The 19,415-nt window shown below is 42.6% G+C and overlaps 1 protein-coding gene across 1 annotated transcript; it reads right to left on the bottom strand.

Moving 5' to 3' along the window:
* Positions 1 to 2,360: 2,360 nt before the first annotated feature.
* pibf1 (progesterone immunomodulatory binding factor 1) lies at positions 2,361 to 19,211 on the bottom strand. Its single transcript, XM_080481180.1, has 18 exons — positions 18,751 to 19,211; positions 18,050 to 18,150; positions 17,549 to 17,738; positions 17,344 to 17,463; positions 16,521 to 16,654; positions 16,303 to 16,411; positions 15,901 to 16,020; positions 15,729 to 15,790; positions 15,429 to 15,554; positions 15,039 to 15,137; positions 11,138 to 11,303; positions 9,736 to 9,886; positions 9,359 to 9,449; positions 8,980 to 9,082; positions 6,470 to 6,600; positions 5,545 to 5,629; positions 3,613 to 3,795; positions 2,361 to 3,354 (listed from the first exon to the last, which is right to left on the bottom strand). Exons 1-18 carry the CDS (start codon positions 19,018 to 19,020, stop codon positions 3,301 to 3,303), a joined length of 2,295 nt encoding a protein of 764 aa, XP_080337306.1. The 5' UTR covers positions 19,021 to 19,211; the 3' UTR covers positions 2,361 to 3,300.
* Positions 19,212 to 19,415: the final 204 nt, after the last annotated feature.

Genomic DNA, 19,415 nt, shown 5'->3' with positions numbered 1-19,415 from the left:
AATAAAATGACTCCAACCTGAACCCAAACTGCAAATTTATGTATCTTGGAAACAGAGATACATTATAGTGTTCTAAGGAGATTATGTAGTATAATGAAATTTTAAATCTAGCGTGGGTATGGATGTATTAAAGGTGTAAATCAAGGTGACAATAGCTCCACTTTATACAGACTGTCTCAAGTTGAAGTTGCTAAACAGTTTCAGAGAAATGTGCTATATTTCAAGTGGGATTATATGAACATAACTACGGCTAGATATTTAGACGTTACAATCAAGTGACCTGGGCCTGCACAGTGGCGTATGGGTCAGCAGTATCATCTCAGAGACACGTTTATGTTGGAAAAACAAACAATTCCACAAGTATACAGGTGACTGTGGAAAAGGAAAAACTCCCTTTTACCAGAGAGAAACCTCTGTGGAGGTGGAGGTTTCCTGCTGGTCCGGTTGAGGCGTGGGAATAGAAAGAGAGGGAAAGACAGGACAGCGACAGAAAGCAATAAAGAACTTGTCATCAGAAGATAAGCTCGCTGCAGACTTTAAGAGGTTCAAAACAACAAACTTCCAGTTTCACCGTCCGCAAACCTGCACTGAGGTACAACGGAAAGGAAGAGAGAGCACAGGCTACAAGACAGAAACATTAATATGCAGAGCTGGCATTAATGTGTAGAGAGTGAGGAAGGAGAGAAGCTCAGTGTCGGTATCCCAACAGTCTAAACCTATAGCAGCGAAACTAGAAAATGATCCAGGGAGGCTTGAACCAGCCCTAACTGCAAGATTTATTGAATAGGACTGTTTTGACCTCCCCAACCAAAGACTAGGGTTGTTTTTCTTTTATTAAGGAGGAATTGTGGACAGATGGGTTAGGGTGAGGGTTACCCTAGCACACTTCTAATTGAGTTAGATGCCATTTCCTCGGTAGTTTTCATACTGACCTCTTTAATGTTCACAATTATTTGTTATACCATGGAGCTCACCTCCTCTGAGTTGTTGCTTTTATCTTCAGAGGGGCAACAGAATCGAAGTGAAGTGAAGCTGCTGCAACACCTACAACTAAATTAATCAGAGTGGGGCTAATTAATGCTAAGGCAACCGATTTCCATGATTCAACTTCATTCTCGGTCGCATACGAAGAGTAAAATTGTAGATGAATGCGACTCCTCCTCAACCAGTTTCTTGAGGAATATGATAAATAATATGAATAGTGGGGGTCGCGATATTATTTCATTATTGTGGATTTTGGCTCTGCTACAGAGGCCGTTTTTGATTTTAATTAAATTTCTTTCTGTTGAATTCAGTTTTTCCCAAATAAAACGTTTGGGGAACAGACGGTCTCGACAGGACAGATGCAGGTTTGGTTGTTGGAGGCCGACAGATGCAAGGAATCAGCAGAGAATCGTGTAAGACTGCAACTGTCTGACTCCTGGTCTGGACTCTGGATTGTCAAGAATTTGAGGGTGTAATGAAATCGGCCATATTCATATTTCCCTATTCACAACCAGGCCACTCCCCCCCCCCCCCCCCCCCCCCCCCCGTAAGATTTTCCCAGTTGCTTATGTTTAGCCCACGTCGCTTTTAGGACGCCATTAGACCGCCAGCGGTTAAATAATGACGTGCACCTCATCATAGTTACATTTGAGTGTGTAAAGGTGTTTCCCCTGGTATTCACGTTTCCTACCAAAGTCAAAAAACATGCATCTGAGAATAATTAGGGACTCTAAATGTCCCATTTTCGATTGTCTTTCTCTGTGTTTTTTCCCGTAATGGACTAGCTGGGCTGGACTTCTCTTTCCCTCAGAGTTGGTTTGGCTCACTTCAACCCCAAAGCTTGGACATTCATGTATGAATCATGTAACTTATCAATAAGTAATAAAATAACACGCGCATGCATAAAAATACAATGGAAAACAGGTAGAAAGAAAGATAAAGTAACTCTACAGTAAACTGTAGGTATACCAAATATAAATAAAAGGTGCAGCATTTAATCTGTAATCAGTTTTTTTCCAAAAGGTCATGTCAATCAAGACATGGAAAAAAAAAAAAAAAAAAACACACACAAAAAACAGAGCAGCACAATCTGAAAAACTCGGATTTCAAATTTAATAAGATAAGTCAAGCTAAAAAATAAAATAAAAAAAAACACTACCCATGCAATACATCTTTTATTTGATTTAGCTCCCTCATGCTCACATGTAAAACCATACCGGTGGGTTTTTAAAGCAGGTTCTCGCTTTCAAAAAATTGTAATCTTAAACTCCAGCCCAGATGACTTTCTCCCTCAGAATCACAGACAGGTGACGGTTGTTTTCAACTTTGACCAGAGAACAAAACGTTATGAAAGGTACTGTTAATATGCGATAGAAGTGTCAATACGGCGGATCTTTTTTTTTTTTTTTTTACGAGGGTAGACACATCGAGTTATTGTGGCTGCACCACGCCTCTCGTTGGTTTTTACACAAGTTGAATCAAACCTGGGTTCTCCCACCAGGCGGAACATTTCAGGGTTTATTGATCTGTTGATAGAACATCCTGTCTAATTAGGTAGGAGTGGTTGGAGAAGTAGCGGTGGCCTTTCTACGCATTATAAAAACTGACAAAACCACCTCAGTCCCATTCACATGTGCGGAAAGTCTCCGATTTTCACACTGTCACACAAATTGTCCTTAGATTTAAAGAAAAGCTTGCAGTAGGTTGACTCTTGTATAAAAGTTGTAGCTCAGAAACCGATTGAGAAACTTAAAAAAAAAAAAAAACTGCTGTAAAGGACCAAACGAGCGTCGCAGCAATCCACTGACCGAGTTTAATTTGACACCAATAAGAACGTGGTCTGAAATGATAAAGGTATGCCTACTATGTCTATATTTAAAGCCAAAGGAGCCTCGGCCATTGCAAATCAAAGGTTGAGGACCCCGCAGTGTTGTCTGTCGGCAGCAGACCAGTATCTGCAAACCTGGAAAAGATGAGGAAATAATGATAGACAGACCTAATAAAAGAGACCACTGCCAAGAAAGAGGAATTCTTGGGCAGTCAGTTAGTTAGGAATGTGTACCCTGTGGAAGGTAATACCTCTGATTTTAGACCAGCACAAAGGAAATGTGTCCTCTGGACAATATTTAAACAAGGGTACAAAAAAAACAACAAACAACGACAACAACACTTAGACACTAGTAGCAGTTTCTGCTTTTGTATTTGAGAAGAAAACCCAGTGTTAAAAGGTGTATTTTACAAGTTTATCACAAACAAGGCTCAGTAAAAGTGCACAATTGTTGAAGTCCTGAGTCGGGCAACAGTGGTGAGAAATGTTCATTTGGATTTCTGCCTCAGCTTTTGGTACCAATCAGGAGCTTCTTTATTGGTCTGTAAAAGAAAAAGAGAAAAAAAAAAAAAAAAAACACAAAAGGGAAAAGAATGATGTACATAAGTGCTGCAGTTTCTCGAAACATTCTCATGATAGAAATGACAGGGAGTTTCTCCTCGAATGACTAAAGCTGAACAGAAGAAAACGTAATTCATCATTTCCTATAAATCCGTCATCCCGCTTTGTCTGAACTTCTGTTAAAGCAGGTTGACGTGGTGTGACTCACACCAGGGTGTTGCCAAGTGTCAGACACTCACAAATACGGTGGGTTTGGGTTTGTTTGGCGACTCCCCTTCTTCTGTGAACCTGCCGATACGTTTGGAGTGTCGTTTTCCTGAACCGGAGGCCCGCGCCGCAGTTTGATCAGTTCCCAACAGGTTGAGTGCTTCTCCCCTTTTGGGCCGCATGCTGATCAGGACCTGCTTCATCATGGCGATCTCCTGATGAATCACACACACGATCAATATAGTCATGCGGAGACACGACCAGAGGAATACATGGGAATGTGGAAGGAATGCCATGAAATGTTTCCCCGATGCATTTCCTCAAAAAATTCTCACAAATCTAAAAAAAAAAATTCTGGTGACACAATTTTAATTGACTCAACTCTTGAGGACGACTTGCAGTAAGTTCAACGAGCTCAAGGGTCTGCAGGAGGGGTGGCAGCAGCGGGGCAGAGGGGAGGACTCTGGGCCATTTCACGGTTCTATTTATCACCTCTGAGGACATGAGCCCTGGCATGTTGCACACACGCACGCGCACGCGCACACACGGGAGCACACACACAAACACACGCGCACCGCAGTGGCATCCCAAACAGGCAAGCGGAGGAACAGCTGTCTATGACAGGGCGCATACTTCATACAGCAAACGGCTGGCTCGGGGCGAGGGAAACGCACACGTACACACATGCGCACACACGCAGCCTTGAAGGAAACACAGCAGCAATGTGCAACGACTTGTGCTTATAAAAATCGGACTCATGTGTTCACAGGTTGTCGAAATCAAACTTTTACTTAACTATTTTTTGGACTGAAATTGACAGGAACAGTCCATTTGGTAGAACTGATGTTTGTTTGTTTGTTTTGTCTTTCTCCAGTGTCTGTGTTTTGGGGTAAATTTACTCTCCGAGCCTCATTTTTCCCCACTCTCGTCCCAATTTGTTTTTGGTTCATAATAAAAATACTCATCTTGTCCAGTCAAATATCAAATCTCCTGAGAACTCATAGCACTTATTTTAGTATCAAAGTGATAAGTCACATGACTGCACTCAATTCTATACCTTTTCAAATGTGACACGTTCCTGCCAAGTGGAACCCTTTAAGGTTTTAAGGAACTGCTACTGCTTGTTTTTACCCTCAAGTGACAAAATGTCATTTTTGTATAGATGTGCAAGTGTGTTCATGTCCTTACTGAATAGTTTTAATGTTTTCATTAAACATTGACCTTTTTTCATCAGCTTTACACCGTCACACTTAAGGTAAGGTGTCCTGTCCAAGGACACTTTTGCATATGAATCTGCATATCAAATGATCAACCTTCAACATCTGATGATAGCAGGCGCTGCCAACCCCTTCTGACACTTTGCTTTAAGAGAACAAACGGCAACTTTGCATTAAGTTCTTTTAAGGCCTTCCTTAAACCTTTAGCAATTTTGCTACTATTAATTTCCTATTTTTAAAATATGTGTAATAACTGAATCTCTGTGCACACAAATTAAGCTATTTAAAGACCTTTGACTGTAAGCAGAATGCATATATTTTATTCATGACACATCCATCCATCTTCTATCGCGCTTATCCTGTTCAGGGTCGCTGCAGCCGATCCCAGCGCCTTGTGGTCAAGGGCCGGATACGCCCTGGACAGGTCGCCAGCCTGTTACACCTCGGGGCAATTTAGTGTCTCCAATTGACCTCACGTGCATGTTTTTGGACTGTGGGAGGAAACTGGGGTACCCGGAGGAAACTCGCAAACACTGGGAGAACATGCAAGCTCCACACAGCTGTGAGGCGAGAGTGCTAACCACTGCGCCACCGTGCAGCCCTTAAAGACACGTTCAGTTTTCAAAAAAGCAAAAACAAGACTAACTGATAAAATAATCTTCTGATTGTTAGGAAGGGAAAACCCAAAATAATTCATAAATTTAATGAGGGGCCAGTGTGTGTGTGTGTGTGTGTGTGTGTGTGTACCTCTCGATGGTTGAGAAGTCGCTCCAGATCGGCGGCCATGTTGTTTTTCACCTGTTCCAGAGCGCTCCGCTCTTTCCTCAGAGAGCTGTCATCACATCAACGTGATCAGTCATTGGAAATAACAACACATTATTAATTTAACTTCTGCCATGTCTCGTGTACAAGAAAATGACTAAATAAAAAAAACAACAAAAGAAATAGGTGTATACAGGGTGAGATGTGCTGTTGTGACACACACTGTAAGCCTCTTTGTATTTCATCTACAGGACTGTAAAACTACATTTTTAGCCGATTAGTACGAAGAGAAGCGGTTTGGTTTTCTCTTACAGAGACAATGAATCACAAAATAAAATAAAAATAAAATAAAAATAATTCACAAAACACTGGAGTTACGAATGTCTGGAATATAGAAAATAACGCAAGCCGATTTCCGAGGCTTTAATCTTTCCACATTTCTGAGCCCCCGCCGTTTTCCCAGGGCTGTGAAACGACGCAAGAAGCTTGACAGCGTTTAAAAGGGATTTGCCCCCCCCCCCCTGCCGATTGCCCCGGGACAGCGCTCGGTGGTAGCGAGCAGCAAGAGAAAACCTGCAGCCGTTCACTTTGCATATTTGTCAGGCTAAAATACAGCAGGTGACAACAGGGATTTAGGTCTGAGCCAGGAAGTGTGCACATGTGTAAAAACTCGACAATTTAGCATAGAGGAACCCGTGAATACACAGGTTTGGACACATAATCGGGACGACGACAAGGGGAGATAAGGACACGGGGGATGATAATTAAGGGTGGATAGGTGTGGTTTTCAGTAAATTATAGGATACAACAAGTTCCAATTTTGAAAAACAAAAAAGTGTGGGCAGGTCCACTCTCATGCAGGTTTACAGACGGACGCCTTCGCTCGCTGGGTGTGGTTGCGTGAGTTTACCTGACATCGTCCTCCAGCGAGGCGACACGCTCCCGCAGCACGCTGATCTGCGCGTCTCTTTGTCTCACCGTCTCGATCATGTAGCTATAGGGCTGCTGCGCCTGCTGCAGCAGCTGGTTGGCCGCCAGCAGCTAAAGAACAACATGCATAACTGTGTAATTGGGCAATTACAGAACAAAACACTTCATCTGTAGGATGAGGCCGACTTGGATCATTTTTATTTAACTGGATGATGCACCTGAGACGCAGGCTGACATTTTCCCATGTGCGAGGTTGACGCAACAGAGGCAGGGAGGCAATTGATGCAACAGGATATTTGTTAATTGACAGCAGTCAAGGATTTATTCATTAAAACTGATATGATCTTTAGAATTCTCAAAAGTTGTACAGAATTTCTGAGAAAAAAAAACCCTCTTAAAACACTGCCTGCAGCCAGTGTATCTTATCTTTATCTGACGGCAGGGTTGGTTTGAAGGCCCATAAAAGTGAGTTTTCATCTGAGCCGTATCTTTTTTTCTTCTTCTTCTTCTTCTTCTTTTTGTTAAAGGTATGTACAATGTTGCTCTTTCAGTATCATGTTTCAAATGTGCCAACAATAGATATCGTGAGGCTGTTACACATTAGCCACTTTTACAGACGGTCAGTAGTGAGCAAAAACTGGGTGGGAAGGTAAAGACAATAGCCCGCTGGACGTTTGTGTGGGTGGTTAAACGGTTCACACCCTTGCTCTTTCTAGTGAGAAAGAAGTGTCATTTTTTTCTCCCTTCCTTCACAGCCAGTGAATCATAAGGTATTCTAGACGAGAGCGAGTCAATCACCACTGACAGTTGAATGGCTGGTTTATTTAGTCTGCAATGTGCCCGCCTACCTCGTTTTCGGCCTTGCGCAATCACTTGCCGCGAAGTGAAAATGGCTCGTTGGCCATCGGAGGCGTCATTCTCATTAGGCAAACCCTCGCTGGGTGCTTTGCGGCATCGGTTCACGAGTCGCCGCCATGTGACTCCGCATGCGGCCCCGCCTAAAGCCAAAGTCTCCGCGTTGCACAGACGCGAACGTGACGCAACAGACACCACGAAGGCTCAATGATTAGTGCAGTAAGTTGTTTGGAGAGTGAAGTGCTTGGAGGAGATTTCTGGCAAGTTTTCCTCTCTGTGTCAACATAAGGCGACAGGTATGAAGGCCAACTCCGCGCAACCCCCCCCCCCCCTCCGCTAAGCTCTGTGCTTCGTCTGCTCCGAAAAAGCCTTGATTTTGCTGACAAGGCTTAAAATTTAGATGTGCAGTTTTGGTGGGGCAATTGTTAAAAACTTACGCCAAAGCTGTCGTTTTGTTTCTCTTTCTCGACATCGAAAGTCGCCCAATCAATATCGCCCATGCAAATGTGTTTGCATGAAAGTCCGTCGAAGCTTTGTGCAGAGTGCGGCAACCACGTGAAAAAAGGTGGTTGTCTAAACAAACATCAGGTCTTCTCCACACCCAGCTTTGACATCTGAATCACTGATGCACAATATGCAATCAAAGACTATGCAACTACAACCGTATGTGGCATTTGCACCTGATGGAATATGTGAAAAAAGCATTACACTTAAAAAAAAAACCAAAAAAACATACATTCGACTATTTTTATCAAAAACGTCTCCAAATTGGATGGATTTCTGTAAAACAGTGGCGACATGCTATTGAGCACCAATGTGCTACTTTATGATGTATTGTTTACAAGGACGTTACGGTAATATTACTTACAAACATTATTTTAATATGTGAATATTAAACGTGCAATATCTTTCTCAGTTCACAACAATTCAATATATAACTATTTAGTTGGATGAATATGGAGACGTTACAGAGTGAGGTCACCTCGGGTCACTTTCTCAATGACGGGTTCGACGTGATCAGGTTTTTGCTCATTTTTCATATTTATAATGAATAACTTGATCCATCCACAGCTTATGGAAATTTAACATTTAAAAAAAATTTTTTTTAAAGTACTTGGCAGAAATGTTGCTCTAAAGGATCTTGGAGAAGTCGCTACACTTCTTCTATGGAGTCACCAAAGTCCCTTTGCTTCCGTGTCTTTACAGATTTACTCATCAACATTGAGATCCGAGCTCCGGTTGCAGAAATATAACAAAGGATTTTTTTTTTTTTTTTTAAAGAACTTATCGAACGCCAAAAAGCTTCACACATCAATGCACGAATTGTTTGACTCCTCAACTACTTCTTTCCTCCGTGCCGAACACGATGGATTCCAGGGAACTTCGCTGACTGTTGTGACGATGACGAAAGGTCAAATCAGGCGAGACGTTCTGTTTTGGCTGCGATGGAAGTGCTGCTGTAACTATAATCTGAACTGCAGTGAAAGATTTATGTTGGCAGGAAACCAAACGGGCTTTGCAGGTGCTGGCTTGTCCCGCTCCGACATCTCTGTTGATTTTGATAATGAACCGCGAATTAAGCGTTACGCTAACAGCGGTGGTAGGTGCATGCCGGTGTGTTTTCTGTGCGTGTACCTCCTCAGACATCTCTCCTGTCTGCGACGTGTTCTTCTCCAGCTCTCTCCTCAGTGAGGTGTTCTGCCTCTCCAGCTGCAGCACCCGGCGGGCCAAATGAACGCTGCACAACAAAAACAAAAACGGTTACAGAAATACCAAAACATGACAACACCAACGTGATGGTGTGTTCCCCCCCCCCTATGCATTCTGCAACTATAACGGTGAGATCAATCATTTTATGTGGGATGAATGTGATGTGCATCAATTTGAGAGTGTTGGACACAACAACACGACAGGGTTTTTCACATCTGCTGCAGCTATTACTGCCATTTGTCATGATATTACAGTCTGGTGCTTGAATATCGACATTAAAATGGACGTATATCAGGTACTCCACCTCTGTTTCAGTCTTCTTTTGGCCGTCGTCGGAACATTTGCTCCATAGCCGTATGAAAACAAGACTCGCTCTGCCTCCTCTTCATTCTCAACTGGCAACAAAGGGAAACACAATATTGTTAAAACTGTTATTTTTTTAATCCACCAATACAAATAATTTCTTCATTATACTTGTCAAGAATCCCATATAACATAGAACTGTATATTCTGTTGCTTAACTGAAGGTTTTAGGTCTATATTAAATACACGACCAGAGTTTGAATCCAGTACGACTCAACAAGTCAGGCTCTTTTCGAATTTACTGGAAAAGCTTTAGTTTCAGCGGGTTTTGCTGCCTCGACAGCCGTGCGTTCAAGGAAAGTGCCGCTGCTTCCTTACTTTCGGCGGCCTGCATGGTGACCTCGTCCAGCTCTCGCTCCAGCTTTTCATAAGTTTCCAGCCGGGCCGCTTGCTCGGCGTTCCGGGCCTGCAGCTCCGTCACGCGCTTCTCCGATGACGACTGTAGAGTGTAGAACTCCTGAGTGAGGAGCTGTTGGGACGTGAGGAGAGGAAATGAACAACCCAACAGGTGTGCTTCCTTTTTCTACATCCCCGATGGATCAAACTTTCACTGAGCGTTAAAGGAAGTTTCAAAACGCACAAATACGATTCCAGACGTAAAATGTGTTTATGTATCAATAAATGTGAGCATTTCTTCACAGGTCAGCCCAAAAACATTATACATTTGTTCACTTTAATAGCGACAGCTTGTAATTTCAGGGATGTGGTATATTTTCTGTGATGTTTACTTGGAAAAAAAAAAAAAAAAAAAGGTTAAACAAAAAGTAGAAGAAAGGAAAGTAATATAAAGCTGTTGGAGTGAGACAAAATTCAGAAAGGCACTCGCATTATTTTGTGAATACTCTTGATGGATTTGATTTTGATTTTGATAAACATCAATTATACACAGTTTTGTTTTTTTCTAAAGTGACATTGGGAGCCTTCGATGAGGTTAAATGACAACATGTCAAGTAACACAAGAGGAAATTTATGGAAGCAGAGCATTTCAGGTGTAAAGAGGGCTTAAATCAGAAGGATGGGTGTTGTGTCCTGCAGACTGAAAAAGAAGCTCATTCTCAACAGGTAATTCAGAAATCCTCAGATGGTGCGGGGTTACATTAGTGCCTATGGTGTGAGCCGCCTACACATCGTCAAAGCTGAAGAGTATATTGAAGTTTTACTTTGAGGGTCGGCCTCACATATTCAATAAGTGAATTCATGAATGCTAAAAAAAACTCACTTTTAACATCAGATATGTTGTTAATGTTCTACTGGGAATAAAGGATTTGTTTCTGACATTTGTAAACATTGTATTCTTTCTTTCTTTTTTTAAACATTTCTCAGTGTCCCACATTTTTTGTGAATTTAAGTTGTAGATAGTAGAATTATATACAAACCAACACCATTTTCCTGCAGTGCTTTGCGGTTAAGTGTCTTAGTGCAATAGAACTAAAGTGAAAGCTCGTAAGCTTCAAGCGAGGCGCTTCTTCTGAAGGATCAACTGGTGTGAAAAGGTCCGGCAATCGTAACAAAATGCTGCAAAATTACGCATCTGACAAAAGGAAAAACCTTGAGTATTATGAACTACATGACTTCATCCAATAACGAATCAACATGACTTAAAGTCAGTGATTATCTGTTCCATCGACATATTGTATCATCAATCCAAACGTCTAAACAAGGAGTCATGTGAACTCACTGAGGAAAGTTAAAGGTAGATGGGTTTCTTCTCTTATTATACCTCCAGTTTCTTCTGCTGTTTCTCACACTCCACCTGGCACTGGGCCAAAGCTTTTGCCGTCTCACTCTTGACCATTTGAGCGCGCTCGGCCTCGAACGAGTGCAGCTTGGCCTGGCTGGACATTTCTGCCACGCGGCTCTCCGTGCCCAGCTGAAGACCACGGTACCTAGAATGAGGGGCGACAGCGACAGGCCCAAGTGTGTGAGACACGGTGACAAACAGCTCCTGATAAAACGTCTCTTTGTAGCGTGCGCCTCATGACGAGGTGACGCTCCGCTGCAGACGTGCGACTGGGCTGACGTCTGCCTGGTGCGTTCAAACCGAAGCCCAACGGAATATTTCATATTCGAATTTGCTTGATGACATGTTTGTTTAGAAATTGGCATGGTTTTGATTGTTTGCCGTGCCTTTTGGCAACGGACCCTTTCCGAGAGTTTTTATGTGTCGGTAATTCGACTCGGATGATGATGCACCAAGTCACCAGGCAGCAAAGCCAAAGTCTTAAATCACTTCAGTAACAAACAGGATTTCTCAACCCTGACAGCAGTTTTGGATTTTTTGTTTGATCTCATACGTGAATCTTCCCGGCAGCAACGGAAAGATCTGCTTTAATGAAAGCATTGGCAATTAAAAAAGAATGAAAAGAGCAAGACCATACTTTGGTCTTTGGAGGTTTTCTCATGATGCACAATGCAACAAGAGCGACGAGTAGAACTAGAATTACTGCCTCTGCCAAAGGGATTGCATTTCAGTTTAAATGTGCATTTGTCCTGACAGATACACTTCATGCGTGCGATCGCTCACGCAAGGCTGTAAATGTTGACTGTGTCCGTTGTTGAAAATGATCAAATCGAAGACTTTCTCATCCCTCTTCAGTATGACAGAGCAGAAAACCTACAAAATCCTCAGCTTAAGGTGCACATGTAGTATTGGTGTTACTGATGAATTCTATTTTGCCGAGTCATGGCGATGAATGATGTTGAAACAAGTGCTTTAGGGTCAAATCAAGACGCGACAGTGATAGACGGGGTTTCATTGTTAGATAACGACGGCGTCATCTAATCATTTCATACGAATTCAAAATGTCAAAGTCTTTAGAGATCGTTTAGCTTTTGAGTTACAAACATGTTTTAGGAATGAACATTACCTTTGACCTTCACACTGTATTCAAATGGACATTCAAGACAAAGTGACAGTGACTAGAACAGGGCTGAGTCTGAAACTATTACATTTAACCATTACATTCATACTTTTATTTTTTTTTCTATTCTTATTTCTTGTTGTTGCTCACAGGCTTCACATACAGAATTACACATAAGAATACCGCTACTACTACTACTACTAATAATAATAATAATAATTCCCACATTGTTTTTGATCTGTTAAATTCTAAAACTGCAATTTAAAAAATATTCATTAACTGCCAGATAATGAAAGTTAAACTTATCTTGTAAAAAAGGCTGAAGCATTCACTGCACACGGAAAATCTAAACTATCAGGAGTGAGATGAATTTGTCTTTCAAATCCTCTTCTTTGCTGTGTTTGGAATTATTCTAATGACTGGTTGGTCTGTTAATCTGAGAATCAAAATGTATCAATGGCACTTTTTTTTTTGTTCGAATGAAATTTTAAAGATGAAGATAACTATTTAAAAAAAAAAAGAAAAAAAAAAAAAAAGAAATCATTAAAAATACAGATTTAGCAGCAAAAAGAACCGTAGCCAGGAGGCAGCGGGTTTCCAGCTTGCTGCTCCTCCTCAGGCCAGCACACACAGACTCTATCAAGCCATGGAAGTTGGTTGGATAATATTAATAACTCCCGATTACAGCTGACCTGATAATATTTCATCATCCATAGTGCGCAGGCCTGAGCTATGTGCTCCCAGTGACAGACATGTACACATGGTCGACATTTTATGCCTTCTTTTATTAATGGCGGCTGCAATCTAAAAGCAAAGGAAGCCAGATTTAAAGAAGGAAAAACGCGATCTTCAGAGGAGTGTAGTCAGCCATTTCTCCGTCCGTCCCTAAGCTGAATTTATTGGTGGAATTAACATCTACAGCAGGTATTAGAAGCCGACTCCCGAGGCAAATATCACAGTGAGTTCAAACCTGCTCGGGAGGATTTAAAAACAAAAAACAAACCTGACACTTTTTCTCGGTCTTGGACAATTTGATCACAGCGAAAAAAAAACAAACAACTCTTGTTAGATCACCGAGAGTCGAGCTGGCCTTTTGTGCTTCAATCATCTGACGCCATTTCAAGCTTGTCCCCCTCATTCTTGGCCACCAAAAATAGGGGCAATGCGTGGGGTTAGGGGTTAAGGGCTTGAGGCGAGCATCTGTCGTTGCTGGCTTGCGATACGACACAGAGAGGGAATGTGATCGCGGTGGAGAGAGTGCAAGAGAGAGTGAAGTCTGTGTGAAGCCAGTGTGTTTGGAAACACCAACAGCTGGTGGTTTGGATCTAAAGAAATGACTGGCATGCAGTAGTAACCCGGGACAGGCACACTACTGCTGCTGCTGCTGCATACGTGCATGTTTGTTGACGCAATGAAAGCTCATGTAGGATAACCCAAAAAAAAAAAAAAAAAAACGCAACAGGAAGGAAACAAGAATATAAACTAAGAAAGGCAGTTGAAACATATTTTCGAGATCTATAAAGCTAGATTTCAAAATAAGTGAGCGACAATGCATAGAATTTCCCCCAAGGGGATTAATAGAGTACGATGATTATTCAGTTACCATATAAGGAAGATAATGAATGACCCACATTTTAGTTGGCAACAGATATTAAGAACAGGGAAAACAGAAACCGACTGTGTGAAAGTGACTGGAACGGCCTCCTGCAAGTGCATGCTTTACATTGTGTGTATGTATGTGTGTGTGTGTGTGTGTGTGTGTGTGTGTAGCTGCACTCACACACCACATATATGTTGCAATGGCTATGAAAGGTTTGAAACTTCCTACAAGGCCGTGACCCAGAGGTAACTTTGAAAGCTGTGCCGAGATTGACGGCAGTGTTGCCTGGAGCGGTGATACAAACGAGCAACTAGGACACAAATCAAGCAGATCGAGGGCGGGAATGGGGAAGAACGAATTCAAAAAAAAAAAAAAATGCGGAACACTGTTCTTAAAAAAAACAAACAAAAAAAAAAAACCAATATCACTTTGATATATCAATGCAGAAAGATTTAGAGATTGAACGGCGGTTTTCTTTTCTGTTGTTACGTGTCCAACCCTATTTACCCCGGCGGGAATCGGCAGCCAGCGACACGTCTGCAGCTTGACTTCACCTGACCTCTGACTTCCACACAACCTCCCGGTCCCACACTCACGGCAAAGCACTCATGTGATCTTTAGTAAATCGTCGGTAAACCGCAGCCACTAGTCCCTGCCGCACCCACAACCCTCACTCACTCGCTCGCTCGCTCACGGCAGCCTGTCGCTGCCTCACCAACAAGCTCGCAGCTTTCAGGGAACGATTCGCAGAAAATCAGAGCTCTTCACCTGGAGCACACCAACACTTTGCCGATGGGCTGTCAAAGATGATTAATGAGTCGAAAATATGATGTGGTTAAATGTCAAAGCCAATAACTGTACCAACCGGCACAAGCCCTCAGGTGAAATGCTTTAATTGTCCATTAGACTCAGGAAGTGATCCGTATTAAAGAGAAGCGGTGGTAGAAGGAGGCCACCGGAGGCCTCCTCCAGCTTTAATTTACGACAGGAAAGAAAAAAAAAAAAGAGGAGTACAAGTGAGTGCATCACATTAAGAACTTTTTTTTTTTTTTTTTTTTTTTTTTATAAACACAGACTTATTGGTATGTCATGAAACTGTGCATGTTGGAAATATTAACCAAACATATATCATCTATGCGGGCGGGTGGAGTGTATCTCACTGTTCCAGCAGTTGGTCGTATCTGGACTGGGTGTCCCTCTCTGCAGTCACAGCTCTGTCTTTCTCCAGCACGGCGTTGTCTCTGGCTTCACGCAGATTCCTTGTCAAAGCACATAATCAACACGTGAATTAACGTCGCACCAATCATTTCTGCCAAAAAATAAAACCATTACTGTTATTCCGTCGCCGCCGAAAGTAACTTTTCTATGAGGTTGGGAGCTCAAGTTATGTTGTAATACATTTTATCTGGAGGCTATTGTGAAAAAATCAGTGATCTGGATACAAACACTGTCTTTCTCTGTGACTAAAGAAGAAGTATCTTAAAGCAATATGTCTTAACTGTTTATCATTTGCAAGTAGTTTTTTTTTTTGAAGAGAAGACTTCTGATACCTGTTTTCTCTCTCATACATCTCTCTGGAGGTTCGCTGCAGGTGTTCAATCTCCTGACTGGTCTTCGTCCTGATGTTCTCCAGCTCCTCTCTCAACTTGTTCTCGTACTCTGACTTGTAGTGATCTCTACGGCAGGAAAAAACACACATTATGAGGATTGAGGGACCAATAGTTTACATCAAAGCTGTCATACAGGTGAAAAGTGCAGCTGGCAGTCACATCAAGGGACTTTTATTAACGTTTATATTTTCTATACGAGTAGCGTCCGAGTGTCTGTGGCGTGAAACGGCAACATCAAACCTGGATGCCACATATTTCTCGTAGGCATTCTCCCTGGCTTTCTTGGTTTCTTCCAAATGAACCTGAGACACAACAAAAAAGAAAACATGAGGGAGAAAAAAAAATAAAAAAATATATATATATATATTCTCATTTTAGAAAAAAAGCCTCTGGCTGAGAAAGTGTATGAAACCTGCAGCCTCTCCAGACGCTCTTCCTCATGTGCACAGCGAATGCTGAGCTCCATGTTCTGCCTGTGGAGATACTCCTTGTCCTTCTGAAGAAGAGTCGCTGACTGCTGCAATGTCGCCACCTGCAGGTTAAAAGCAGAGAAACACCCAAACTGTCACCAAATCCTGGTGAATTCCCAGTATATTGTTGTTGCTGCGGCATCGTGTGAGTGAGACAATTCCACCATATTGTCATTGACATGGACAATGTCCCCCCCGATTCCAGCTCATCCACCTTTCCCCACCCCAATGTGAGACCTCTGATTCTCACGTCACACGGAAAGCACAGTCGCAGCCTGCCATCTCAGGCCTTCATCTCCTCCAGCGTCACTTCTGAAGAGTGCGGAGGCGTATAGATATCGTACCTCTTTGCTGAAGGCGTCTCTCTCTCTGGTCACCGCCGTGTGAGCCAAGTCCAGGGTGTCAAATCTCCTCTTCAACTCCTTCAGTTCTGCGTCAAAGTTGTCACGCTCGCTGTAAAACCCAAAACATAAAAGATAAGCGGACAGGACCTAAAAACTGTACTGCACTATTCAAAAGAATTACTAACAACTGTACTTATCAAGTACACTCCATCACACACCGCTTGATGTTTGGGTAGTTTTCCCTGCGGTAGTCTCCTTCTTGGATTTGTTGTTTGGTGTCGGCCAGCTGTAAGGTCAACCTCTGGCTCCTCAACTCCAGCTCTGAACGCAGCCGCCGCTCCTCCTCGTAGCTCTGCGAACAAAAGAAAAGATGGAGTGATATCAACTTGATCCTACTGACAAACGCTTCCCGCCAATCACTCAGAAAACGTCCGTCCGTCTACATCTCGCTACACGATGCCGAACTCAGGCTATAAAAATTACAATTTCAAAGACGCTGTTATGGAACCTTTAACATCTTCCATTAGTATTACTATCTTCCCCTACAGGTCAGTAAGCTGAAGTATTCAATAGTTTAAGTGTCATTTCATATTTGTTTGTAAATTATAAATATGGCTTCTTCAACCACATTTCCGCAGCACTTCTCGATTGCTCACGTTTTGGGATTGCAGCGCTTCTCTGGAGGGAATCCAAGTCAACCTAAAGATAAACTTCAGGGTGTCGTTCACCAACATGAAGGCCTCTTCCCAGTTCGACGTGTCTCATACAGGAAGTGACATCGTATTTCAAAATCTTTAAATCGTTTGTACAGATTATTTTTTTCTGAGTGGTTTATTCTTCGGCTGCACAAAAAAGTTCTCATGTTTATTTGAACTGTGGCCAGAACAAACACTTGATTTAAAGAAAGGCGGAGGAAAAACACAAAAGTAAAGTGGACATGTAGTTGACAAAATGGTGAGAATGTTTGAAATCGTTTAAAAAAAAAACTGAGGTGAGGTACAAGGGTGTTTTTTTTTTTTTACGTTTGTGTGCATCTCTTACCTCCATCAAATCCTTCGTTTTGCTTCGGTGTATATTCAGCTCTTCAGTCATATTGTGTTTCAGCGCGGTGAGGTCGGCCAGCTGACTCCGCAGAGGATTCACCACTTCATAAAAATGCATCTGAACGCCGGAAAAGAACGTCAGCTCACTTTTCTTTCAACCTACTCTCGTGTGTTTCAAGGAGACCGTAAAAGAAAAGACCTACTGCAAAATACTCCTGTATGGAGATTTGGTCATCGGGGAGTCCGCGGAGCTCCTGGTATCTTTCCTCAGAGATGTCCAGATCCCTGAGGGACCGCCGCAGCTTCTCGCACAGCTGTCGGTTGGTCTCCTCCAGCTGCTGCTGCCTGAGCAGGATGGCCTCCATCTCCTGCTTACGTTGGCTCTGCTGCCTCCTGGTGAGAACGAGCGTCATGAAAACTATTCACAACGGCGCTTACCAGCAAATGATAGGACAGGTTCGAACATTTCCATGGCTCCTGGAACACGTGTTTATAAATGTATATAAACAGATTCATACAAAGACGTTCCGATTCTTTCTTCCTCAGTTTCTTTTGCTATTCAGTTCGATGTTTGTTAATAATTTCCAAATATCAAAAGGTTGCATGCATGGAAAATAAAAGAGCCAGTCCAGAAAACACCCCCTATTTCATCTTTTTAGTATCAACTTCTTAGGGAAAAATGGTACATCCTGTGCTTCCCTCACCTGTTTTCCTCCTGAGCAAGTTTAAGCTGACTGTCCAGTCTGAGGGACAGCACCTGCTTCTGGTGTATAGTGTCGTTCAGCTTCTCTTCCAGTTCTTCAACCTGCGTGGTGAGAAACAGATGATCAGTACATACTCGAGGTCACTCATATACAGAACAAGTATGAGGGGACCAGGACTGGCACAACAGGATGGCTGTGATACCACAATAATTACCAGGGCACAACATGAATGTACAAAGTCAATACAGAAAGACACAAAACAACTACAGAGAAAAAAAAAATCACAATGATACAAATAAACGCAAAAGAACACAAAACCATTAGAAAGAGTGAAAAGCAAAGAGACACAAACCACCACATTTAAAAGCATGGGGACACAATAATGACCACGTAAACACGCAAAACCAGCAGGAATGATCTACAATGATAAGAAGCAAAGACACCTGTAATAAAGAACTAGAAAGGCACACCTACCGAGTACAAATGCACATTAACAAAAAAAGTGTATTTAAAGAACCTCAGTAGCAACAGGTGACATACAAGCAACCCCAGAAATATAAAGCAACACTGAAAACTTCCGAAGAGACTCACAACGACTTCATAACTCACAAATCATCAGAATCAATAACACATTCGTCCAGATGTTTTACATGAGAAGATTCAACATCTCTGGCTGAGTCCAGCCTCCATCCCTCCGGTACCTTAGACATGTGATCGGCCTTCATGTTGTCTATGATGAGGTTCTTCTGAGAGAGCTCGATCTTCAGCAGCTGGACGTTGTGCAGCAGCTCCTTCCTCTCGATCAGCTGCCGGGTCACCTCCTTCTTGGATCCGTCGCGATGCTCGTCCGAGGAGGACACGTCCTCCGTGGTGGGCACGGTGGTCTCCAGGCTGAAGTCCTCGGACTCCAGGTCCAACGAGCTGGACGCGTTGGCAGCTGTCGGTTTCAGGTGCTGCTTCTTCGAAGGCATAGTGTCTCTGAGTGATTCCTGATTACCGTTACCTTAAAAAAAAGGGGGGGGGAGGACTGAAAACAAAGTTACTCCCCGATCGCTGTCAAGACCACATCGTCAATTGTTTGTCTTTTCAAGAAACCCGCTCCGAGTCAACGACTGGCCGCCAACGGATCAGACGTTCTGTGTTGATAATTACAGCGCCCTCTATGGTGACAAGTGCAGATTACAGTCAACGCCCACGACGCCGTGGTCTGTGATAATGCAAAGTGATTGCAGTACCACCTCCGACCTCACGAAGCGCTGTAAAATAAAGTAAACACTACTTATGAACCCGGATCTTTCGATGGCATCCGCTTTGTTTTGGTCAACTAATCAGATGGCCAAACAAAATTAACCATAGAAAAGGAATT

The sequence above is a fragment of the Lipophrys pholis genome, assembly GCF_963383615.2.
Source record: "Lipophrys pholis genome assembly, chromosome: 15".
Lineage (NCBI taxonomy): Eukaryota > Metazoa > Chordata > Actinopteri > Blenniiformes > Blenniidae > Lipophrys > Lipophrys pholis.
This window is presented reverse-complemented; position numbering and strand designations above follow the sequence as displayed.